The sequence below is a fragment of the Pogona vitticeps genome, chromosome 5 (assembly GCF_051106095.1).
Source record: "Pogona vitticeps strain Pit_001003342236 chromosome 5, PviZW2.1, whole genome shotgun sequence".
NCBI lineage: Eukaryota > Metazoa > Chordata > Lepidosauria > Squamata > Agamidae > Pogona > Pogona vitticeps.
The window spans coordinates 179,134,121-179,161,412 of NC_135787.1; the positions used below are offsets into that span (position 1 = coordinate 179,134,121).

Genomic DNA, 27,292 nt, shown 5'->3' on the forward strand with positions numbered 1-27,292 from the left:
CTCTTCAAAATATAATTCTTCATTTTTTTAAAGCCCTGGAATACATTTTCTCTGAAATTTACCTTTAAAATTTAGTCCTGTTGTAGATCATTCCTGAATACATGCACTTCTTTTTTGAAGCATACCGTAGACCTGGGGATATTCTAGTCCTTTTAGTAGGATGCCATCTTGAGTAGCAGAAAGAAGGAAAGAGACTGGTATGACTTTGTCAACACATCAAAAGCACCCTGGCTTTGCTCGGTCATTAAAACTCAGACTTAAAGCACTATCCATTTCATAAATTTGTTGGGTAAGATACATTTAATCCATTTGCTGACATTGTCTGCAAACTATTATTAATGGCTGCATGGTTTCTTTTGGCCTATTGTGATTCCCAGTAACCTGCCACACATTCAGATGAAATCGTCAAGACTGGCACCTGAATCTCTGGGGGTACACAAACAAAAGCAAATTTAGTCAGCTGCAGTTATAGAAAGAGTTTCTAAAAGGATATGGCTAGCAGGAAAAATGTGGACAGTTTCTCTTTATCTGGTTATATAAGCATTGCTTTTCTGTATGTTCGTTGCTTACATCAGTTCTGAGGAAGGTAAGAATCTTCTATATAAGCAAGTTCAGTTAATATTCAGAGTTTAGGTGCTTGACCCGTGAAGAGGTGGCTGAGGGTGAAACACTGAATAACTTCACAAAATATTTATGGTGATAGGAGTAAAATAATCTACTTGTTACTACTCTGTATCACTTTAAACTACATCGCAAATGTTTCTTCTGATAATACTGGGTGAAATTCTGTTGTACAGTTACACAAATAGCATAAATTTTGGAAACTAATTTTGTAAGTTAAGAAATCTCCATAGCATCCCTTGTACACTCAGCCACATGACTTGGAAGGCATCAACGAATGACTGTGGAGATTTCTTAACTTACAACAATTCATGTCTGAATGTTACGCTATTTGCGTAACTATACAACAGAATTTTATTCATTGAAGAAAAGTAGCTGCAATGAGATTTTCACATCTGTATGTCTATTGATGCACCTCCGTGTCGGAGGGAAATTTCTGCCTCTCACTTGGTAGCCTTTGGATGCAGGGCCATTAAACACATGTCAGTTTTAACTATTTATTAGAGAGCAGAGAAAAATACTCTTTCTGTGAACAAATTATAAAATGATGTATATATAAATAATGAAAACAAATTTTGCCTTAGTTTTGAACTTCTAAAATATGTTGCAGTCAGGTTTTCAGTATGTTGCACATGTTCTGCAGGGCTTGGAAAGATACCACAAGTTAAAAATTTTAATCCTATATATCCAAAAATGTTCAGTAAAATCACAAATTGGTGTTGATTTACTGTTTAAAGTGTTCAATTTTTGAACATCTTTCCAACTGCTTTTTAACCTAGGTAGGTAATATATTGCCAGAGATTATCCAAACTGCTATTCAGAAGAAAAGTGTTCAAATATTGAGGCAAAAGGCTCAGAAGACAAGGAGGAGTTGGAACTAGCCTGAATTCATTCACAGTGTTAAAACTTCTATTTCCAGTCACATCCTAAACCTACATTTACATTTTTCTCTAATGTCTTTGCATCTTTCCTTTGACTGTTTGCATGTTATATCTTTTCTCTCTCTCTTGCACTGTTCCTTTTCCCTGTTCTTCCCCTCTTTTCCTATCTTCTCCTTAGCATCCTGAAGTCTTACTGAGTCACCCATCCAAGCCAGTAAGTGCCATGAAAAACTGGAAGGCCCTTGCCAGCTCCATTTGATTGTCTGTTCTGCATGTACAGTATATTCACTTGTGTCTTTGTAGTCTTCAGCCAGCATGATACATATTGGTGAGCTCTTTTGTAGGACTGGGAACTAGATGGGAATAGGAGGGAGGAGATCCTCCAAAACTTTGCAGTAATGCAGCTTTGAATAACCTAGGAAAGTCTTCATTGGCTTTTTTTTGCTGCTGCTTTCTTCTTTGTAATTAGCTTCATGGAGTTGTATTATCCTTCTGATTTTCAGTGTAACATTGAACTTGAATGTGCTTGTTAAAAATCAGCAGAAGTTTAAAGCAGGACAGATTAGGGGGAATTTTTGTCAGGTTTGCATCTCTTCTGTTCTTTGAGGAACTCAGGGTAGTATGTACATATCCCTCCCCTATCTTTATTCTCACAAATATCATGTGGGGGAAGTTAGGAACAGAAATAGTGATTGGCTCACAATTAACAAGTGAGCTTCATGGGTAAGAGCAGATCTGAGTTTTGTTCAACACTTTGAGAGCACTACATGCAATGAAACAATTTTTATCTTACATTTCTGTGTGAATCTCCTGCATTATTTTGTTGATTAGATTTTACTCAGATGTGCTCATACTTCCTTAGTTTGAGACAAGTCCTGGTTATGAAGGAGTAGAGTTATCATTGCTGCTGGAGTAATATGTAACTGCAGTTAAGGTCATTACCAGGAAGGTGTGTGTCATCCTGTCTGTTGGCAAGATTCTGATCTCCCAAGTATAATTAAGAGAAGCCCAGATGGTAATCTGTTTTAGACTCTTTGTGACCATCTGCTCTGTAATTAGAATTTAAGAAGGCATTCTCTGCTAGGGAATCATCAGTAAAGTCCACTCCTAGATAACAATAGATCATCTTTGTCAGTGACAACCTGTATAGTATTAACATATTCTCCCTGTTTAGAAGTAAACTTTCTGCCATGCTGCTGGGAATGAACCAGAAAAGCCCCTTTTCTTGAAATAAATACTCTGCATTGCTAGTTAACCTGAAGAGAGAGACAGGCTGCCTGCTCATTTTGGTTTCACTTTGGAGGATGTTTTAGGACATATGATGCTGCCTCCAAGAACTTTAGAAGTGTTGGGCTAAAAAGGAGTGAGCTGAGTGCATCTTGAGAGCCAAATGGGGCCCCCAGGCATTTTTGCAGCCTGCAGTGCCCCCTAGTTCCAAACATTTCCCCCCCAAACTTTGCGAGCCAAAAATGCCTTTAAGAGCATTCTGCATTTTTTGCCTATTGTGTTTGTCCAACCCCTGAACCTGCCCAATGAAACTGAAAACATTGGTTTATGCAGTTATTCAGAGGCATTTCTGGTCCCTATGTTGCCTGTGATGGAAGCTGGGGTTTTGCATTTAGCCCCAAAGTGGATTAATTCTGGAGTAGTGAAAGATGATTTGAGTTGCCATGAGGACTAAAGAGTGAATAGATAGCAAAATAATTATTGTGGTTTTGGAATTAATTATCCATATGGTTATAGTATCTGTATGAAATAACAGTTGAATTGGTTTTAGTGTATCTTTTCATTGCATAATTCCCTTACAGTTGGTTAAATAGTCTAATACTTCTCTCATGGCTGCTTATCTAAGAAGGAGGATGAGTAAACTGAGGTCAAAAGTATAGAAACAAAATTATTTTGAACATGAGGACTCGAATATAATAATAAATACCCAGTTATTTCTATAGTTGTGTGCAATGTATGTTTCAGTTAATTAGTAGCAACCTCTAGGTCATGAAAGACTTTCTCATTCTGCTTACAGAGTGTAAATATGGACCTTTTTGTATGCAATATTTCAGGTGGAAAAGTTATTTCACACTGACTCTCTTCCCTTAATATTCTCTGTGGCCAAGCAGTCTTGCTATCCTCCTGCTGGCCTTTTTATCTTGTTCTGACATAGGCAGGAGAGAAACATTTAGTAAGTGTATTGTATCATAAAGGATACGGAAGTAGTAGAGATAAATGAGAAAATGCTTGATTAACACACAGCCATGGTAGGATTCATGTTGGAACATGAAATATTTAATAGCAACCATAATTTCTTACTTTGAGACAGATTTATAAATGCTACTCTAAATCTTCCTATTGAAGCAAATAACGCTTCATCAAGTACAGCTAAGCCCATTTCATCATAGCCTACTTTCACTAGACTAACATTTCTGAATTCAGTATTGCTCTGACATTGAACCAGAGTTCCCCGTGGATAATAGTGAACTCTATACATAGCATGGTCTCTGACTTCCTCTAGTTGCCAGTTCTGGTAACTACAATGTGGAAATATGTATTTCTCTGTGGTTTTTTTTTTCTTTAAATTTTAAAAATATTTTCAGACCTCAGATAAGTGAAACCGTAGGTGCTGACCCCGTGGATATGTTGGTCTTTTTGTACTGCTTCCCAGCAGCAGTTGGTCATGGGTTACTGCTCTGAGAGCCTCCATAATTTGGGGGGAGGAGTTGAGGAAGCTGTTTCTGAAAGAAAATGGTAAAGCACTTCATGAAAGTGAACCTTTGGGGGGTTTGTTTCTTTATTTTGGTTCTCTACTGGAAAATTAGATAAAAAGCAGGAAAAGGGTTTCCATTCTTACCAAGCTTGGTAAGTACATGTCAGAGGAAAAGGAACAGGACAGTGGAACAGTGGTACAGAAGAAAATAGCTTGTGGAACAATTACTTTTAAATAATGGAGAAAGGTTTTCCCAATTCATAATAGCCATTATTAGATAGTACAGTAGTTACTATTAATTAATGTTAGGTAGTGGAGAAATATTGCTTAATTTTTAATTTGCTTGTTCCCATAAATAAACACTTGCCTTTCCTGTGTAAATATTAATCTAGAGATATCTACTTGAACAGTAGTTCAGGGGAGTACTGGTGGTTCTGGCAAGTCCACAGCAGTGCATCATAACTTCTGGTTACGGTTGTAAGCAGGATGGCTGGGGTCTTTGTTTCATGGAACTGTAGATATGGAAGGGACTTCCTAAGAGTCACTGAGTCCAATTCCCTTCCAAAGCAGGTATCATATAAGAGGCTCTTCTCACTTTTTTTTAAGAACAATGCTGTGTTATAAATGGGAAAAGTAATTTTTCAAATACTTTTTTCTATTCAGGCTCATGAAGCAGCATTGGAGGCAAGGGCCAGTCCAGAGACAAGTGACAGACTTCAGCAATTGGAAAGAGAAGTGGCACGATACCGGGAAGAATCAAGTAAAGCCCAAGCTGAAGTCGATCGTCTGCTAGAAATCCTTAAGGAGATGGAAAATGAGAAGAATGATAAGGATAAGAAGATAGCAGAACTGGAAAGGTGAGATCATTATTAGATTTTTCAGGGAGAAAAGTCAGGTTTCAGCTAACTAATCTTGTCTTTAAACTTTTTTTAGTTTTATTTATATGCCACATTAATCTGTTAATGTTTTTCTTATTGCTTTCTGACTAGTCCAAAAATACTTTCATATTCCAGAGTTTATGGGAATAATTCAGATCCTGTGAAAGTGAAGACAAAGTATTGTAGCTTAATGAAGTAGCGATTTTAACTACATATACATACATACTTGAGCCTGATGGATTTTTATTAGTTACTTCAATTGATTGCTACAGGACAACTTCTTTTTCTAAAAAGCGACTAGGCTGGTCTTAGCCTTAGATATATTAGTAATATATTAACTTTCCTTTTCAGCCAACTTTTCTCCTTTTTCCCTCTTTTGAACTTCATTTCTTTCATGCGGGGTTGACTGCATTTTGTTAATAGGCAGGAAAATCACATAAACTGAGAACACTATCGGGATTGAATTTTCTCTAATGATAATGAAGAGCCTCGTGGCGCAGTGGTTAAAACGCTGTACTGCAGCTAAAACTGTGCTCACGACCTGGGGTTCAAATCCCAGGTAGCCGGCTCAAGGTTGACTCAGCCTTCCATCCTTCCGAGGTCGGTAAAATGAGTACCCAGCTTGCTGGGGGGGCAATGTGTAGCCTGTATAATTAAAATTGTAAACCGCCCGGAGAGTGCTTGTAGCGCTATGGGGCGGTATATAAGTCAAATAAATAAATAAATAAATAAATAAAATAAAATTAATCTTTGAGATGAGATGATATCATGGGATTGTTTTATTGAACAGCTTCAGTCTTTTTCCTTTTGACTTTATATTTTAACATTGAACCTAGAAATAGAATGTGTAGTTATTAGAGACATTTTTGTAAGCTATTCATAAACAGAGCTATCCAGGGTAATCTAAGATGGAAAACATTGTAGGAAAAATGTGCATCCGATGTTGCTCTCTCTCATTGCCAGCTGCTGTAGTGTACAGTGAAGGATCATTTAAATGTGAGAAAACATTTTTTTTCAATCCATTCGGAACACATGCGCAAGAGAACTTAGTGAAGTTTCTGGATTGGGTTACCTTCTTAGGTTTCTTCCTGAATGGTGTTAACTTCTGTTTAACTGAAAGAGCAGTTTTGAAAATGAATTATTAATCTCATGTTTTCCCATATGTTTTCTCATAAAATTTTAAGAACATTTATATGAGTTGTGTATTGATGAAATAACAGAAAAAGTATTACTTCCTTTTTCATTTCATTCAGACTATGCAATGGAAATAAAAAAGTTTTAGAGCTGGAATTTTTCTTGAAATGAATTATAATCCGATTTTCTTCACCAGTTAAATACATCCAGTTAAACGTATTTCTGTATCTTACCAGTATATGAATGCTTCCTGAATTTGAGCATGCTGCAGGCAAGATTGTTCATTTTTCCTTCCAGTCACCATTGAAAATGTTATCACTCTTACCAGAGAAGTCTGAAACTTTCAGAATCGTGTTTGTTTGTTTAAAAAATAGCTCCTTTTCTCTGTACTGATAGAGGGTTTAAAAAACACACACACTGTGACCTTCTAGAGTCCTTGAAATCCAGATATATGCATAAACAGTTTTCCTTGTGAAACTTGCAGTCTTGTGGGATAAAATGTGAGATGATGGTATGGCACTCTGGTTGTAATTGATGATAATTCCATACCATTTCAGTTTGGTGGAGAAAGTATGCTGTATTGTTTGAGAGCGTCTTTTGCCAACACATTTAAATCTGTGGTTGGTAACAGTAAAAATTAGTGCTTTTTGTTTTTGAGATCATAGTAAATATTCTGAACTATTCATGTTCTTGAGATGCACTAGGGAGCACCATAGTTTATCATTTATTTATTTACAATATTTTAAAGATTCATTTCAGGATATATTGCTCTTACAAGGCAGTTTGCAGGATCATAAAACAGATGCAAATACAATTACATTCATAGACAAAGAAATAAAAAACAGTAGGAAAAGCCAGGAACTGAAGTTTTTTGTTTTCAGGATTTGCTTAAGTGAGCAGTGATTAGGCCATATAGATCTCCTTGGGGAGGGTGTTTGGAAAGTATGGAGACGTTGCACCTTGTCCTTGACTAAAAACTCTCATTGGTGGAATAAAAGGTGATTGTAGTGCTTTGGTAGGCTAAAAGAGCCTTCAGATAATTTGATCCCAAAGTAATTATGACGTTGTAGACTAAAACTAGACATTTGTAATTTGTACCATTGACTTTGCAGCTTGTGCTTGTTACCCCACTGTGATACAGTGACTTGATGTTAAAAGTTGTAACAAGTAGAAACTAGCATAACCATTGCCTTCACTCTGAGGTTCCTCTTACTAATAAGGAGAAGGAAGAGAAATTGAGCTGGAGAAGTTATCAAGGAGGCTTCTCAGAAACAGAAAGAAAATACAGCACAGAAGTGATGGGAACAGAACATGCAGTGGTACAGAAGAAGAAATGTAATGAGGGAGTGAATTTACTTACAGTACAGTTCTATGAAAATAAATTTTGTTGTCTTCAATGTAGTTCACTCCGTCTAGTGTATCTACAATTCTAGCCTTACATGCAAATTCTTATAGCTCTTTTTATAGGATTTCAGTAGTTTAAATTTCATTGTGAGCAAAATACACCTGAACAGATGTATTTTCAGTCTGCAGGAAGGAGCCATCCAGGATTGGATTTATTCCTTCCTTGGCCCAGTCTAGGCAGGAGGAGTAACTTGAAAAGGCTTAATAGTCACATCTGGACCAGACTAAGGAAGGAATTGACCCATTCCTGGATGTCTCCTTCACCGCAGACAAGAATGGACCTTCATGGAGGTAAGTCAATGTCCCATTTTTATGCAGTTCTCTTCACATGTATTGTCTGTCTCTCCAGTTCCTCTTCCTAACAACCTACTTGTTGTATTGTCATGCCATAATCATCTAATGCTTCATTGATGATTATTTGTTTCCGCCCTCTTTCTATTCCCTCTGGCTTTCTTGGGTTGTTCTGTGCTTGTGATTTCATTGGCAATGCCTGTTCTCAGATGGTATGCATCGTACAAAATGGCCTCCCCATGCCATGTGTCTATCCCTGTACCAAAGCCTGTAGGGGGATTTGTATGGGACTTTTTAGGAAAGTGAGTTTCTTATACAGCAATTGTTCATGCTGATGGAATGCTGCTTTCTGTTAATTGGCTGCAGTATTTGCTAGAGTTTGCTATAGTGAAATGTTTATGTGTGGCTGTGCATGTGAACAGTAAGAGCATTTTAATAACAAACTCTGAACTAGATCTGAACCTTTTAGCAAGCAGATTCTAAGATGCATATTGTATCATGCTGCTTGTTCAGTACAGGGTTTATTTAAAATATTTTTACTCCACCTTTCTCCTTAAGAAGGACATAAGGCAGCTTACATCATTAAAATATAGTTTTTAAAGCTAAAAACAGTACATATATAAATACTAAAAAGGATCAAATGAATACCACACAAAAAGACAGTCAACAAAGGCAACACCAAAACCATCCATTTAAAAACGCAACTCAGGCAGTCTGTCATTAAGGGAAAGCCTGCCTGAAGAGAAAGGTCTTCTCCTGCTTACAGAAGGTGGTTGCCAGCCTGGTGTCCTGTGGGAGGGAGTTCCAATGTCTGGGATCATCAACAGAAGCATAATGTAATGGAATATAGTCCATGACTTGTTTACAGAGGTAATCATTGTTCTCTCTCTTCTAGGCAGGTTAGACTACTTAACTTGCACCCTATAATGCTGATAACAGCAGCAGCAGTGACAGCAGTTTTTCAGAAATTAAACATTTCTGACTTCTCTCTCAAAGCTCCTGATAGGCCTGTGTAATCCTGTACATCATTGGGAGGGAGTCCATGGAAGGTGCAGGAGAGAAGGGAGAAGTCTATAATTAACAACAATTGCTGCCTGGATAACTTTACTGGCAGTGATGTTTAGTAATTAAAGAGTCTCCCCTTCTTTTTTTCACAGCTTTCATGGGTTCTGAGCAATGAAAGGGATCACACAAAAGCTGCAGGAGAAAAGTTGGAAATGTTTAATTTCTGGAAAAACTGCAGCTGATGATGACATCATAAGCCTTACATATCATAAGTTATGGGAACAGGAATTTTTAAAAATCACATTAATTTTTATTTGTAGTCTTTCAACTGCTACATATCAGAAAAAAGAAATATCTCCACAATCCATCTCAATTGATTCTTCATGCTCATCCATTGGTACTTCAGGAAAGAAATGGTGGCAGAGGGAGCTTTCCCCCATTGTAGTATTATAGAGGATCATAATTTTCTATGTTAAGAATCAATTAAAGAAATTCAACCTGTATAGATTGAAGAAAAAAAACGCAAAGGAGTATCTTGGAAAAATACAGCAGAAACTTTTGGTATTTACCAAGAATTAATCATCATCATCATTATCTTGTGTCTTCAAATCAATTCTGACTTATGGTGACACTTTTCAGGATTTGATCTGTAGTCTTCTAAAATATGTTATTCCTTCTAGTAGTAATGACATGACCTGAAATACGAATTTTATTCAAGCATTAAGTAGAGATACATTGGTACTCACACTACTGTATATACTTGTTAATTTCATTTCTTAAATATTTTGCCAAAGGTGAATTCTTTAGAGTGGTGGTTACCAATCTCAGGTCCCCAGATGTTCTTGGACAAAAACTCTCAGGAGCCTTAAAACTCGTTGTGTTGGCCAAAATTTCTGGGAGTTGTACTCCAAGAACATCTGGGGACCCAAGGTTGGGAACTGCTACTTTAGAGGCTTGGAAGAGGAACAGCTTTTGAATGCAGCAAGTCGTGTGGATGGCATGTGTGTTTAACAAATGTTGCTTGCAATGATCTTTGCATGATTTTGTAACTTGAGATACCTCATTCTAATTAATAATGCTTGCTTCATCTTGCTTTGTTTGGGAGTTTGCTTATTCCTTTGTATCAGTCAACTTCACTGACGTAGTTTTTAAAAAGGAAGTTGTATATTTAAATATTGTCAGATTTGTCTCCACACTTGTCCTGCATTCTAAGCATATCATGAATGTATAAAATAACCAGCAGAGTTTTGGCTTAGTTTGATTGAATTGCCAGGTTACAAGTTGCCAAGGGTTGGGAAGTTTTTGTTGCTAAATATAAAGTTGGCATCAACAGAAACTCTTATAGAACTTTAAAAAAAAACCAATGTTACTGTTCTCTGGAGTCTTTAAGATTTAAGTGAACTAATAATGTCTTGTTAGAGGTGTGAGGGCTCTGAAAATAACCTTCTTTTGAGACCCCCTTCCCTCAGACTGGTGGGACATGGTGGTGCTGCGGGTTAAACCGCAGAAGCCTCTGTGCTGGTCAGAAGACCAGCAGTCGTAAGATCGAATCCATGCGACGGAATGAGCTCCCATCACTTATCCCAGCTCCTGCCAAACTAGCAGTTAAAAGGCTTGTAAATGCAAGTAGATAAATAGGTACCACCACGGTGGGAAGATAATAGCGTTCTGTGTCTAGTCGCGCTGGCCACGTGACCACGGAAACTGTCTTTGGACAAATGCTGGCTCTGTGGCTTGGAAATGAGGATGAGCACCACGCCCTAGAGTTGGACACGACTGGACTAAATGTCAAGGGGAATCTTTACCTTTACCTTTCTCAAACTGAGTGTAAAGATTCAGCTTTCAGATTTGTCGTCTTTCTGGACCTTTATATCTCTAGTTTTTCCTGGTCTTAGTAAAGCTAATAGAGAAAAAATATTTTCTTGGCATTTAGACTTCTTTGATCAATCAATATTTCTTATCCTGAATCTTTCTGACCAACTACATCTTCATGAGCAGTCTTTGATTTTCATAAATATTTATTTTTAGTTTGTTTAAACAAGTGAACTGGTTTTTGAATGAGCTACATTTAAAAATAAACTATTTAAATATTTTATGTGCATTCCATCCAAATTGATTAATTGTCTTGGAATTAGTCAGATTGGCTTAAAGTGTCTAACATTTGCTAACATCACTTAATACATGTATTTACCAGTAATTAATTATATTTTCCTTTATTCAAATTACATGTGTACGTAAAACAAATTCCTATGTTGCCTCAGTTGTCTGCCCATTAAATGGTTTGTCTGTGCCGAACAGTATAGTATTGAAGAGGCTTCATTGAGCAGAAAGAATGGCAGGGGGCCAGTGTGGATTCAGGAGCGGGACTCAAGAGACCCTGTTTCTGATATCTATCAAGTCATGGCACTTATACCTTAGGCTAGACACACACACTTTCAGTCTGACGTACTGTACAGGTTGGTTGTTGGAAAGATCAGATAAAAGAGGGAAGCCACATATAACGTGTTTGGCTCTTTGAAACAAAGATGAGATATAAATGTAACACACAAGGAAATAGAATATTGTAGCTGTTCAAGGATCAAGTGTCTTGTCTTGTAAAACTTGCAAAACTTTGCCACCTGCCAAAACAAGAAGGCAAAGGGTAATGTTGCTGATGTGTACCATCTTCTTTCAGCTTTGTCTGTAGAGCTCATGTGTATCAGTGAAATTGACCATGAATGTCTCTTATAAAACAGCAGAAGAAGCACCAGAATGGCAATAATGAGCTCATGAGACCCATGGCTATGTAGCAGTCTCCAGCAGATAGTTTTCAACATGCTTGCTGCTTGTCCATGTTGAATGACTGTCTAGAAATAGTATGTTCATTATTGTTTTTTAGATTGCACCTCATAATGTAAGGGGTGTGTAGTTGATGTAAGGGGTGCAATTTATGATTTTTTTTTAAAGTTTATGAAGAGTTCTTACAGAATTAGGAGACAGTGAAATTTTCTTATGAACAGCACATGAAGGCTGAAGTATATTAATTGATTTCATTTTGGTCTTCTCGTTGATAGTTTATGGTTCAGAAGAAACAGCCTGAAAAAGATTGTCTGAAATTCCAGTATAGCTACCCCAGTAACATCTGTGTTGTATAAAATATTTTAAATCGTGTGATTTTTCCAGTGTGCGGAATTCTGTTTTAATGTGCTCCAAGAAACAAATTAGACCTAGACAAGATGTTTTCTGGAGTATTTCTTGTGTTGTAATGGTGTAATCTAATTAGATGGTTCTTGGTGACAAGAAGTGATGGGCTTTGAGTGAAAGTGTCTTGCCTTTCTTTCATGTCTTGCTTTCTGATATCATGCTATCCTCTGTGACTTTTTTGAATATATTAACTTAGATGTATACTCTCATTAATCTTTTCTCTAACTTTCTCTTTCACATTTTCTACCCTGGATTTGCTGTTTGCCTCAGCCTCACTTCAAGGTCAGTATGTTAATTTAAGGATTTTATTGGACTGGTACACCTACAGTTGAAGTAATGAAACACAAGCAACAAGAAATCCTGGTCACTTAATAGCAGCAATGAACTATTGAAGGACATTTTGTAGCCTAAAACTAGACTGGCTGCAATGTACCTCATTCAGAATTCCATGGCTTCCCAATGTGTTGGAGTACACATTGCTTCATCCCCAGTGATCAAAGCCCTGGGAAAACCAAGTGGAAATTTTGATGTCCAACAGAATGACATCACAATGATCATAGGAGAGGTATAGATAAAGAGTTGAGGAACAGAATTTGCATCAGATAAAATATATAGCAGCATATATATGTATGAGTATATATACACATGCATATACGTATACTATTTCACCCAAACTTAAATCATAGGATCTTTTATCTGCTGATGAGAAAGAGCAGCCAAAAGAGCACATGGTGTTTATGCCATATCATAACCTTGTGTCGCAGTGGTTAAACTGCAGTACTACAGCCAAAATTCTGCTCACGACCTTGGTTCCATCCGGGGTAGCCATATGGCCTACAACTCTGAGTTATATGCACTGTGTCAACTGCTTCTGGAAGTTTTTTTTAACTCTTCATCTTACTATATTACTTATGTGCCAAGGCAAAATTTATCTGAGATTAAAAATTCGGTTGATTTGGTCACTATAACCACCTGTGAAGGAGATCCTGAGCAGGTGCCTACTGCTGGGAAGTGGGTTTGGTCATTTTTCTTTTTTCTTTGTGTCCTTGATAACTAAATTTCTGGGCTAGTTCACCTTCATTGGCCATGGTTCAAAGACTATTTCAATAAATTCAATTGCATAAGAAAAATGTGAGCAGATTGTGTATGCAAGTCTATTAAGAATTTGAGGAACTTTTTTTTAGTGCTCATCGTTCAGCTGACTGTTTTCTGTGAGGCATACATTTGGAAGTTTCTAAAGCAGTCCTTTCCAGGCACAGTTTATGTTATTCTGATTATTTTAACATTTTCAGTTGTCCAGAATGTGGACTACTATGTGGACTACTATGAATGTTATGTCAGTGTTACACCTGCTTCTATTTTGTTAATTACAGTAGTCAAAAAGGAAGTTATTACAGTTCTAAAAATACTTGCATAAGCAAACTTACAACAAAACCCTTTGTTGAGCTATTGATCAGAAGAGGATAAACTTGGGAAGCAAGAATAACAGCAACACTACCTGATTTTATCGCCTCTAGTGGGGGGGAAAATTAAAACACATTGTTACAATAATTCATATCCTGTGTGTGCCATAGAACCCCAGAAAATGCAGCCTGTAGCTTTATTAATGCCATATGGGAAAGGATGATGAAATATGGAAGACAGGGCTTGCAAATCCCTGTGTTCTGCTAGCCAGGTATGTTTTCATTTGGGTCTGAGATACTCTGAGGCAAAACACCATAAAGGATATATTTTTTAAAAAAATCAAGCAAAACAGTGTTTTAATTTCAGATTGGGTAAGAAGTCAGCAGGAAAGAGATCTTATCACATTTCACCAAGCTATACATGAGCAAAACTGAACATGTGTTTGCCCTAAAGGCATGTGGCAGAATCTTGCAATGAAATGGCATAATTGTCAGGGAGTTTTGTAAAAAGGAAATGGTGTAAAGGCTCTAATTGAAAAAGTCATATCTGTTCTCTAGAGGAAACCATCTAACTGATTCTAACTACAAATACTTAACTGTTCCTACAACTAAAATACTTACAGCAGGACTAGTGTGCGTACGTGGATGCCTCTTAATCAACTTTATATCATAAGGCCATAAGTCTTCATATTTAAAAAAAAATTAAACATATTTCAATAATCACTTTAAGAAACTTAAGATTCTTTACATGTCAAAAAGAACAAGGAAAAGGATGTGTGGCCCCCAGAATTACACAAATGTAAGAGTGGGTGATACCTTTTCTTGGACTGCCTAAAAAAGCAAACAAATTGCAAGCTTTCGTGGAGAAAATTCCACTTCTTCATGTTTAGCACAACCCCTTTATGGATAGTACAGAAAAAGTGTGGACAACAGTCCAAAAATTGATGCTACATGTATGTGAGAGTTGATGTCCTCTTGAGGCTGCTGTCTCAAGCATCCTTGCAGCATGGTTTGTAATGTTTAGACCCTTCTTTTAGAACCAAAAAGTTACATACCTAGTTTGCAATGGAATAAGTCTTTCATGTTGTTACTTAGTCATTAAGTTGTGTCTGACTCTTCGTGACCCCATGGACCAGAGCACGCCAGCCCCTCCTGTATTCCACTGCCTCCTGGAGTTTGGTCAAATTCATGTTGGTTACTTCGATGACACTCTCCAACCATCTCATCCTCTGTCAGCCCCTTCGCCTCTTGCTTTCACACTTTCCCAACATCAGGGGCTTTTCCAGGGAGATTTCTCTTCTCATGACATGGCCAAAGTATTAGATCCTCAGCTTTAGGATCTGTCCTTCCAGTGAGCACTCAGGGTTAATTTCCTTCAGAATTGATTGGTTTGTTCTCCTTGCAGTCCAGGGGACTCACGAGAATATCCTCCAGCACCACAATTAAAAAGGATCAATTTTTCAGCGGTCACCCTTCTTTATGGTCCAGCTCTCACTTCCATACATCACTACTGGAAAAACCATAGCTTTTACTATGCAGACTTTTGTCGGCAAGGTGATGTCTCTCCTTTTTAAGGTGCTATCTATGTTTGTCATTGCTTTCCTCCCTGGAAGCAGGCGTCTTTTAATTTCATGGCTGCAGTGATCATGGAGCCCAAGAAAGTAAAATCTGTCACTCCCTCCATATCTTCGCCTTTTGTTTGCCAGGTTGCTGATGGGACCATTGGCCATGATCTTAGTTTTTTTTTATGTTGAACTTCAGACCATATTTTGCACTCTCCTCTTTCACCCTCATTACGAGGTTCTTTAATTCTTCCTCGCTTTCTGCCATCAAAGTGGTATCAAAGTGTATCTAAGGTTACTGATATTTTTCTGGCAATCTTAATTCCAGTTTGGGATTCCTCCAGTCCAGCCTTTCACATGATGTATTCTGCATACAAGTTAAATAAGCAGAGAGACAATATAGAGCCTTGCCGTACTCCTTTCCCAATTTTGAACCAATCAGTTGTTCCATATCCAGTTCTAACTGTTGCTTCCTGTCCCACATACAGGAGATGGATAAGGTGATCAGGCACTCCCATTTGTTTAAGAACTTGCCATGCTTTGCTCTGGTTCACACAGTCAAAGGCTTTTGTGTAGTCAATGAAGCAGAAGTAGATTTTTTTTCCGTAACTCTCTGGCTTTCTCCATAATCCAGCGCATGTTAGCAATTTGATCTCTAGTTCCTCTGTCCCTTCGAAATCCAGCTCTCTTGTCTCTCCTTGCTATTCTTTGGAAGTCTGCATTCAATTTTCTGTAACTTTCCCTATCACCCTTGCATTTTGTTTCCCTCCTCTGCTATTTGTAAGGCCTCGTTGGACAGTCACTTTGCTTTCTTGCGTTTCCTTTTCTTTGGGATGGTTTTTGTTGCTGCCTCCTGTACAGTGTTACGAGCCTCCATCCATAGTTCTTCAGGCACTCTGTCCACCAAATCGAGTTCCTTAAATCTGTTCTTCACTTCCACTGTGTATTCATAAGGGATGTGGTTTAGATTATACCTGACTAGCCCAGTGGTTTTTCCTACTTTCTTCAGTTTAAGCTTGGGTTTTGCTATGAGAAGCTGATGATCAGAGCCACAATCAGCTCCAGGTCTGGTTTTTGCTGACTGTATAGAGCTTCTCAATCTTTGACTGCAGAGAACATAATCAATCTTATTTCGGTATTGCCCATCTGATGATTTCCATGTGTAGAGTCACCTCTTGTGTTGTTGGAAAAGAGTGTTTGTGATGAAGAGCTTGTTCTCTTGACAAAATTCTATTAGCCTTTGCCCTGCTTCATTTTGAACTCCAGGGCCAAACTTAACTGTTGTTCCTTTTATCTCGACTCCCTACGTTAGCATTCCAGTCCCCTAGAATGAGAAGAACATCTTTCTTTGGTGTCAGTTCTAGAAGGTGTTGTAAATCTTCATAGAATTTGTCAATTTCAGCCTCTTTAGCATCGGTGGTTGGTGCATAAACTTGGATTACTATGGTGTAGAAAGGTCTGCCTTAGATTCATATTGAAATCATTCTATCATTTTTGAGATTGTATCCCAGTACAGCTTTTCCCAGTCTTTTGTTGACTATGAGGGCTACTCCATTTCTTCTATAGGATTCTTGCCCAAAATAGTAGATATGATAATCGTCAGAATTGAATTCGTCCATTCCCGTCCATTTTAGTTCACTGATGCCCAGGATCTTAATGTTTATTCTTGCCATCTCCAGTTTGACCACATCCAGCTTACCAAGGTTCATAGATGTTACATTCCAGGTTCCTATGCAGTATTTTTGTTTGCAGCATGGGACTTTCCTTTCACTTCCAGGTGTGTCTACAGCTGAATATCCTTTCAGCTTTGGCCCAACCACTTCATTAGCTCTGGAGCAACATGTACTTTTCCTCCGCTCTTCCTCAGTAGTATGTTGGATGCCTTTCGACCTGAGGGGCTCATCTTCCAGTGTCATATCTTTTAGTCTTTTGTTTCTGTCCATGGAGTTTTCTTGGCAAAGATACTGGAGTGGCTTGTCAGTTTCTGCTCCAGGTGGATTGATTTAGTCAGAACTCTCCACTATGGCAGGTTCGTCTTGAGTGTCCCTGCACAGCTTCTCTGAATTACTCCAGCCCCTTCACATTACTCCATTTTTAAAACCCCCTGGCAGCCATTCACTCAAGGAAAGCTTGCCTGAAGAGAAAGGTCTTTGCCTGCTTGCGGAAGGACAATCTAGCCTCCTGTGGAAGGGAGTTTCAGAGTTCGGGTGCAACAACAGAGATGTCCCTCTTCTGTGTACCCAACCAGACACACCTGTGGAGCTGGCAAGACTGAGAGGAAAACCTCTCGTGATGATCTTATTAGTATCTATTTGCCTGTGTATCTTATGGTTATGGCAAGTACTTCATCCAAATATCTGTTATCTTGTTTCTGCAGTGGATTTCATTTATGGAATTATGCTAAAATGAGATTCCCAAACATAGGAGTTGAGAAGTATTTGCAATATTGTTTAAAGTAGGTCACATATATATCCAACCTGTGTTGCTTGAAATGCCTAGCCTGCTCAGAAAAAACATAAGTGATTTTTCTTAAGTTTTCCTAAGGTAAATTCTGAAACTTTTAGAATTACTGAAAGGGGAATTGTGGATTTGCATGTTCCTGATTGGTGCTGAGCAGTATAAGTACAAGATAATGAAATGATGCAAGGAGAGTATAGGCATTCATTAAATATCTCCAGTGAATCTTTTAAAATGGGGAAGTATGGATGTGGAAGACCTAATAAAATTAGATTGTGGCTCCATGAAGTTTTGTGTATACCGATATTGGACAATAACGAGAAGAATAGTATAGAGTTGCAAGAATTAATCAAATTCTAGGTTTGATTACAGCCTTGAATTCTCCTGAGGCCTATTTTAAGGGCTAGGTACAAAGTTGACTTCTGCTATCCAGCCCTCTCAGTTTTCAATTCTACTTCCCTTTCCCTTCCTCTATACTTATCTTTACAAGGAATTTGTTTTTAAGACCTGGGTTTCCTGGTTTCAGGAAATAAAATCCACCCACCCTCTCTAAAAATCCATTTGGGGCTTCTTGCTGGCACACATACAACAGCCTAGTTATATTTTCATGACTTTTATAGCAACAGGCACTGTTTTCATTGGCACTGATCACCTTGTCTTATAAAAGCCATGGAAAAGCGAAGAGCAGTATAAGAAAATGATGAGAACATGTGGCAGAAGCTTACAAACAGAACTTATGATTGACTATTTGAACTTGTTCGTATTCACTTTTACAGTCTTCTTTACTCTTGTCAAAGACATGTCTTTCAGATTATTTCTGAGGCATAACTCAATAGATGTTAAATGAATCTGCTGTTTGAATAATAACACAAAGCAGATTTGAGACTATGAAATGATCTTTTTTCACAGAAATATTGGAGTGGTGAAAAGCATCAGATTAATACCTTAGAAATTGTAGTTTTCTCCTTTCCAATAGATTTGGGAAGAGGCAACTAAAATAGCAATAAACATAAACCCCAGTATTGTATATATTTTATCTGTGATATAGATGTCTGGTGGGCTGCAAAGCTTTCATTATTTAAAAGTCTAGTTCTTGTATAATAATTGTGTATTTTAAATCACCCCTGTATGATGTGAAAGCTATGGTAAGTCATAACTAGAGTTAGGCCCATTCAACTAGGTATTTCATATTGGCAAGTGTGCCTCCTCAATTGTCCTAACTCTAGTTACGACTTTAACAATGCTAAGCAACAGAATTTCAGACATTGTGTGTATATTACATGTTTCGAAGTTGAGGGGATTTGCCTGCTAAATCTTCACTTACACACTAATACAGTGCTGTGTAATAACACCCCTCATCCCTCAGTGTATTATATAGTGCCCCTTTCTTTCATCATCAGTTCTCTCTACCACTTTTCTCCTTATCTTACCTTTGTTCGTGACAATACTTTAAAATCCTGGTTAAATCCATATCACAGTATTACTGGGGGGAAAAACAGTAAGCAACTCTGTCTCCTTGACAGGGGGTGGACTTGATGATCCAAAGGGTTACTTCTAGTTCTGCAGTTCTATTCTTCTTCTTGTTCTTCTTCTTCTTCTTTTCTTCTTCTTCTTCTTCTTTTCTTCTTCAAAAACACCAGGCACAATCAGTCAAAATTATAAAAACATTGACTGTTACTATGTAACACATACAGGTTTTAACCAAAAACCTAAGTACAGTATCTGTTAAGTATTGGTGCAGTATGTGTGCTGTTACTAATATTGCTGTTTTTTGTAGCTCTGATGGTGTTATTTGAGATCTGTAGCTGCTTATAATTCTTTGTGAAATGTCTTGATAATATGTTGTTGTTATTATTATTTTAGTATATTTTATTTACACCAATAAAATCACAATTTTTGTACTAGAAAGAGGAAAGTGGTGAGTGCATTAAAGAATTGATCTCACAAATAATGCAAATCAAAATATGTAGCATAAGACTGACTGACTTTTCGATTAATCTTTTCCATTAATCCATTGAAATTAATCTTTCATTGTTAGTTTCTGATATTACATCATAATGTTTTCAAAGAATGGCAGTTGTGAATCCCACTTTGATAAAATGTACTGGAATAAAAACATGGGAATCTCCTGCCTAAGGCTGAAGTAGGAGTGGGATATACCGTAAATCTGACACTGCACTTCCAGGATCCTTCCATAGATGGCATACTTGCAAAGAGAACAGTCTCTTGCATCTTAAATGTCAAGCTTCTTCAGTAAACTGTCAGCAGAACAGATGGAATGCAAACAGTTCCCTAATGTTCTCAGGGTCATCTCTGAAGCAAAGAAGGTCAAAAGAATATCTAACCAAAGAATATCCCTTCTAAATGTCTAATGCTGTTATATGTAGTCAAATAGTCATTCTCTTTCTAACAGTTTCTAAGACCTCACCTATCTGAAAACAGCAGTTCTTAAACATGGATTTATTACAGTCCCCTATTTTGTTTTACTTGTTCTTTCCATTGTGTGTGTGCTGGGGAGTGGGGGGAGGATCAGAAAAGTACAGCGTAGTGACTGATACTTATATGGTTGATGAGTGTCACTTGCATAGCCCAGGATTCTGTACATAACAGCATATTGAGCACAAGAATATTTCAGGTCACCTTCCAAGTTGCAATCTGAATAAGAATGTGTAGACTGATAACATCTTGGAAACCCTACATATGGATGAATGTGGAGGCCTTATTGACTAGCTAAGGGTTTTTTCCTTTGCTTTACCTATGCAGTTACTATTTGGGGCACAGAATAGTTGGAGCCTTTGACTTTCCCCTGCCATTGCTACTTGCACTACATTTCCATTAGAAAGCTCTTTACCCCTATACAGTATATGATATTTTGCTGTGTCCCTGCAGAGCATCTGAAACTTACCAAGACATAACCATCACCAGTGAAGTGCAGGCCACAGTTTAACAAGAATTTTCCTAAAGTAATCACCTAACAATTTTTGTGGAATACATATTTCTGTGCGTTCTATCATGTCTGTCCAAACCTCACGTGTTTTGGAGCTCTAGTTAACTGTATCAGTAGTTTGCAAATATAGTTAAGACTCAGTTTATATCTCGATTGGTTCTGGACTGGTATCCATATAAATGTTAATAAATAACCTAAAAAGCAAATCTGTACATTTTCCTAATACAAACAATAGAGAGACTGATATTTAAAGTAAGTATAAACCAAGTTAGAACACTTGTTCAGCATCAAAAAAACTAACATCATGGCCACTGGTCCCATCACCTCCTGGCAAATAGAAGGGGAAGATATGGAGGCAGTGACAGATTTTACTTTCTTGGGCTCCATGATCACTACAAATGGTGACAGCAGCCACGAAATTAAAATATGTCTGCTTCTTGTGAGGAAAGTGATGATAAACCTCGACAGCATCTTAAAAAACAGAGACATCACCTTGCCAATAAAGGTCTGCCTAGTCAAAGCTTGTAGTGATGTATGGAAGCGAGAGCTGGACAATAAAGAAGGCTGACCACCGAAGAATTAATGCTTTTGAATTGTGGTGCTGGAGGAGACTCTTGAGAGTCCCCTGGACTGCAAAGAGAACAAACCTATCCATTCTGAAGGAAATCAACCTTGAGTGCTCACTGGAAGGACAGATCCTGAAGCTGAGGCTCCAATACTTTGGCCATCTCATGAGAAGAGAAGACTCCCTGGAAAAGACCCTGATGTTGGGAAAGTGTAAAGGCAAGAGGAGAAGGGGACGACAGAGGATGAGATGGTTGTACAGGGTCATGAAGAGTCGCACACAACTTAATGACTAAGCAGCAAAAGAACACTTGTCTTTCTTGTTCAGTATTGTCGCAGTGGCAGCAGATCTGCAGGTTTTCAGATAGGTGGAGGTCTTGGAAGCCTCCTATGCATTTGTCTATAAACCCACTGATTTCTTCCTGCTGCCTAATTCCTGTAGGAATTTACAGGATAAAAAAAATTGAGAATGTTTGCATTTCCCCCCACAAACTGCTCTTATATATCAGTTATCAGCAAAATGAGGGCTAAACTTGAAGCCAAAAATATTGTACTTAATATGCGCACTATCTTAGGTCTAAATATCTGTCTTCAAAGGAGATAAATATTTTATTGAGGTAAAATATGTTGTCTTTGCTTTTCTCTTTGAAAATGCTGGTAGATACCAATTTGAAATGTTTAAGTGATACAGATGTTAAGGAAACGTGTTGATTTTAGTGATTCATCCCTAGATATCAGATGGTAGCTGGATAGGATTCAAAGAACTATGAATGGGAGGAGAATAGCTGCTACTACTGTTCTCAAAACCACTACTAGAAAAGTTTGCTTGGTGGAATAGTAGGTAACTGTGGATTGACAAATTGTCCTCTCTCTAGTCCCTGTTGGATTGTCCTGTGTTCACTCTTCAGTATGTTTGGCATCTTTTATACATTAGTCTATGACTTAAAAAGTTTAAAATCTCCAAGAAATTGAACTTTAAATATAGAATAGTGACCTCGATGCATATGCCAAATTTTGTTGCAGCAATGGTCAACACAACTATCACAATACTAGTTTTTTAAAAAAGTATCAAAAACAGTTGAGTTTCAGTTGCACTGATTAAACCAAAGGCATTACTTTGTTACGCTTATAAATATAAACCAATCCATTATGTAAGTGAAAGTAGAGGCATAGTCACTAGTAATCCTAGTATCATTTTTTTCGCTCCATAAGACGCACTTTTTACTCCCCAAAAAGTGGGGGGGGGTGTACGTCTTATGGAGCGAATACTGGCTTCCCACCACCGCCATCGCCACCCCGCCACCCTTCTCCTCCCCTTCCGGGGCAGGGAGCAGTTCCGGATGATGAGCTGGCTGGGGCAGAGTTTTATTTATTTAATTTTTAAATTCTAATTTATTCTAAAGAAAACAAGTACCGTATTTTTTGCTCCATATGCCCCTCCAACACCAGCCTTTTTTTACCCTCCCAACCCAAGCCCGACAGCATGCAGAAAGAAAACAGGATTTTATACCCAGACGATCAAGACCAATCTTCTTTAGCTTCCATCGCTACAGTTTAAGCTACAGTTCTGTAACGGCATAGTAATTTTACTGTAGAAAAGAAACACAGGAAACATGGTGCTGCTTATCAAAATTGATTATAAATTAGGAAATTCTACATAATTTGTTTTAACCATCCATATCATTCTTAAAGCTGTCACATTCCTGGAAGATTCTAAATAGTCTTAGCTTATTGAACTGGCTCAGACTCCATTGTGTTTTTTTTTAAAAAGTATTGTTGCTGCCCTCTGCCCTAAGCCAACTCTATAAATTAGTAATACCAGAACAGAATGAAATTTGATTTCCCACCGCTAAAAACATTTAATTTCACAAGAGTTGTTTTTAGTTTCAAAATTTCTTGGATTAAAGTGAATTTCTTCCTTGAATAATGTTGCCAAATTTACAATACAGATGAATAGTTCTAGAGTGTTTTCAAGATCTAGTGTGTTTTCTTCACAAAGGGAGTGCAGGCACTCTCATTGGCTTCTGCATAAGCCATCTCATTCTTTTTCAGACCATCATCTTCTATAGTTTGGTTAATAATCCCACAAACACAGTTTAAGGTATTACTTCATTTGCAAGATCTTTGGACACTTAGTAAAAATAATTCTAAAACTTTTGAATGTGCAACTATTGCATGGATTTTTAGAGTATTACTTTAAGTGGGATTCTCCAATAGATCCCTTCTTAGAAGACAGAGTTTATAACCATACACTTAGTATCGATTGCTTAAGCTAAGGGGAAGTATTCTCCTTATGTCTATGTAGCTATTATGTACAATTAGTTTGTTACAAACAGTTGTAGTCTGTGCTGATGGAATTAATGTCCAGTTATCAGACTCAGAATTGTATTTTAACTGTAACTGTTGTCTCATATTCTATTCTCCTACACCGAAGTTTGTGTCTCTGGAGAATATCAAGAATTGCCTTTCTGTCCCAAGCACTACCTGGGGCTCAGATTCCAATATCAGTTTACTTATCACCTAATCAATAGCCAGAATAAAGAAGTTGATAAAAACCCCTGAAGCATTATATGCCCTGATAATAATTGTTTAAATTGTTTATCGATCTATAAAGTCACTTAGCAGGCCACTAATTATATGACTGATGTACCAAAGATGAAGTACGTCCTACTTGTTGTTCAAATTGGGTGTTCAAACTGGGTGCATGAGTAAGTATCTGTTGAGATGGTGATTGCGTTTAGAATGTATCACAAGAGATTGCAGAGAGAGGAAGCGGCAACATTTTCATAGGAGACAGCCTATTAAGGAGAATGCTGTTCTTGTCTTTCTGCGTATGAGAAATTATTTTCACTACAGAGGAACTATTGTTTTGCTTTCTGTGCTTTTTCTGAGAAGTAAGAGCCGAATAAGGAATATATGACTTTCCATTAGTTTTTGAACAACTATGCCCATCATCCAATACTATTGGTTAATGCTGGCTGGAATAATGGGAGTTAAAGTCCATCAGCACTTGGACACCGACACTTTCCCCATCTCCCGACAAGAGTATGGGATTAAGAGAAGATGTTTCCCTAAATAACATGAAATCTGGAATGACAATACAAAATTCTGAATTGAGATGTAATACATTTTGTTGGCTTGAAGAAGCATATCTCATTGTCTTATCTTAATTGGAACAAACGTTTGGAATGTTACTCTTTGATGAAACATGTTTATCTAGGATCCCAGCTGTATCTGGAGAAAACAGGTCTGTATAACAGACCCTGTATTTTGTCACTATAAAGGGAAATATTTCAGAATCAAGCAAGAAATTGTGTTCAACTACAGGAATAACATTGTATCTAGTTCTTCTGTTTAAAAAAAACAGAATGGTAGGAATTATTGGACATTATTGTTGCTAAAATGAAGAAAGGTAATTTTCAGACTACTCATAGATAAGTATTCTAGAGAATCAGTCATTAGTTAAAATATTAGTATTCTAATAATACTTACGGCATCTACACTGAATGTGAAAATGTTTCTATATCTGATTTTTAATGTGTAGGCGGCATAAGTATTTACTTCCCTACTTTTCTCTTTACAGGCAAATTAAAGATCAGAACAAAAAAGTAGCAAATCTGAAACACAAAGAGCAAGTGGAGAAGAAAAAGAGTGCACAGATGTTGGAAGAAGCAAGGCGGCGGGAAGACAATCTCAATGACAGTTCACAGCAGTTACAGGTAACATGGGATTACATTTCTGCTCCAAGACCATCTTCAACTTGAATTTTCTATTTCACTTGATTCCTTACTGAACAAGATGCTGCCTGCTTTAACAAACTTATTTCTGCTTAAATAGCTTTTACTGCACACATTCTTAGCTTCTTGAAGGGTGTGACCTATTCCGCATCAGCAGTTTCATTCTTTTTATTGTAAGTGAACAAATAGGGCTTCCTTTCAGACAGTGTAGATTACTGGGACAATATTATCATTTGGTAATCAGTTTCATGATTATTACAGAATTTTGTTCTCTGTTTTTCATTTGGTTTTGTGTCTGTGTGTGTGTGTAAATATTCTAGCATAATTGTTTTGGGATATTTCAATTTTGCCTTTGTTGCAAGGAGAAAAACTGAGAAGCACACACTCATGAGTGAGTATTCTTGCAGTTACAAAAATACTTTTCTAATTATTTTGGCACATATGATTTCTCACTTGTTAGTTTCACACCTCTTCACTGCATACTTCCTTCCATCCACAAGCCACTGACACAGTGCCACTTTGCCATGAATGACTTTTCACAGAATATTCCACAGCATGTAATAGGCATATTGAGCTAAATCCATAGTAAGCCCTTGCAGTAGACCAACTGAAATTTATGAGACAAGTTAGTTGTAGTTAACAGGTCCATTCATTTCAGCAACTCTTCTCTTAAGAAGGACTAATGGTGGATTTAGTCCACTGTGATGGGATATGAAAGGCCAAATTCATTTGTAATAGAAACTGAGTTCATGTGTACAAACTTCACAGAACTCTTCTTTGAGAAAAGATTTAAGCTAAAATAAACCAGAAAACAAACAATAATTAGTTGTAGATCTGTTCATGCAAATATTACATGACTAGAGCTGCTTCTGTATCTTCTTGACATACCTTGATTTCTCTACAAAGTACCTTAGCAGGAAAACTAAATATCTGCGGTATCTGCACATGGTTCAGCTGTAATCTCTCTTTACTGTTCCATCTTTCTAAGTTTCTCTGTGCATCTGTCTGATCTGTTGCTCCTCTGGTGCAATCAGGAAAGCCAGGAGGGAAGGTGTGGTGGTATGCTATATTCAGGTCACATGCAACAATATGGACTTTCTCAGCCTGGATAAATCTGTCTTCCCTCACAGTATTTCTCTTTTCTTTATGTAATATTGTTTGAGACTACAACAGTTAGTAGATTAGTCTTTTCTTCCCCCTCACACCTTTTTGTATGTTTACAACTGACAAGCAGTTCTTGCGATAATTTAAAACAATTTTTAAAAAGGGGGGGGTTCTCACTTTAGCATGAACTGTATATATGTGAAGAAATGGTTGCAAGTGAAGGCTGGCGATGTCCTCAGCACACAGTACAGCTTGCTTTCCCTATGCTTCTGGATGGGCAGGGAAGATGAAGAGCTGTCAGGTATGCTTATTTACTAGTGCATTGAACAAAGGATTCATGTATGTACATGTAAATATTTTCAAATTGAATACTGGGGGAAGCTTTTCATGTTGATGCAATGCTCTGCAATTTTGGTCAAAAAGGGACACTAGTAATGGGCAATCATTATAGGTTCTGCTCATTATAGAAAACCCCCAAATTGATGCCATATTTTGAACAGTTAGTGAAACTGTATATGTGTTTGTCACTGAGTAGTTGGTGGGAAATGGGTAGATAGTAGGATTCCAGTTACATAATTTGCTGTTTGCATTTTTAGATCTAGAAATAGAAGTGTTTGTGTTGTAGCAGTAATTGGTGTTGAGGATGGCCAACTGAGATTATGATAATCAAACTGAGTAATATGTATAGTAAAATATATTGTGATGTGTTCCCCTCTATATAGTGGTGGTGGTAGTAGTAGAAGTAAGCTGTTGAGTGAGTTTTCATTTATGGCCAACATTTTTAGGGTTTTCCAACTAGGGAATATGTAGAAGTAGTTTACCATTCCCTTCTGCTGGGAGTACCTTAGGACTGCTCAGTTTACCCAAGGCCACATAGGCTGGCTCTTCTCCTGAGAAGCATAATAGGGAATTGAATGCCCAACCTCTGGCTCCACAGTCAGATACCTAAACCACTGAGGTATCCAGCCAGCTTATCTGTATTTTAATCTTTCTTTCCAAGGTAGTTCCATTTTCCAAAATGGAATTTTTAAAAATTGACTAAAATCTTCTTAAGTATTCACATAGAGTTTACATGACTTGCCTCAGTGGCTAAATAATTAGGTGATGGGGTTTGTTTTTGTTATGTGCCTCATTGTGCACGTGATTGTGCAACTGAGATATACCCGGCACCTCATCAGTGAGATATAATTCGCTGCAGCAAGTTACACATACTTTACACAAACATCAGTAGGATTTCAGCAATTTTGTTCTGTTTTCTAGTCCACGATTCTACAGATAAACTGAATACAGAACCCATTAGTGAATTAAATTTGTGTCATATGCTTGAAAGAGGGGTTTTTTTCTTCCAAGTGACCATACTGCTATAAACTGCAGAGCTACAAACCGAAAATAATTGAGATATCACAGATGTCCATTGTTA

The 27,292-nt window shown here is 37.5% G+C and overlaps 1 protein-coding gene across 34 annotated transcripts in view; it reads left to right on the top strand.

Moving 5' to 3' along the window:
• ERC1 (ELKS/RAB6-interacting/CAST family member 1) overlaps positions 1-27,292 on the top strand; it is a 208,586-nt gene that overhangs the window by 74,001 nt on the left and 107,293 nt on the right. For 12 of the 34 annotated variants that reach the window (XR_013536763.1, XR_013536767.1, XM_078376313.1 and 9 more), the window contains 4 exons: positions 1,681-1,716; positions 4,867-5,060; positions 12,369-12,380; positions 24,615-24,750. Coding sequence is in view for 22 of the 34 variants with exons in the window: in XM_078376313.1 (XP_078232439.1) it covers positions 1,681-1,716; positions 4,867-5,060; positions 12,369-12,380; positions 24,615-24,750 (378 nt within the window). In the remaining 12 variants the exon portion in view is untranslated. The remainder of the gene's footprint in view (positions 1-1,680; positions 1,717-4,866; positions 5,061-12,368; positions 12,381-24,614; positions 24,751-27,292) is intronic. The other 22 variants (XR_013536774.1, XR_013536765.1, XR_013536770.1 and 19 more) reach the window with 3 other exon arrangements.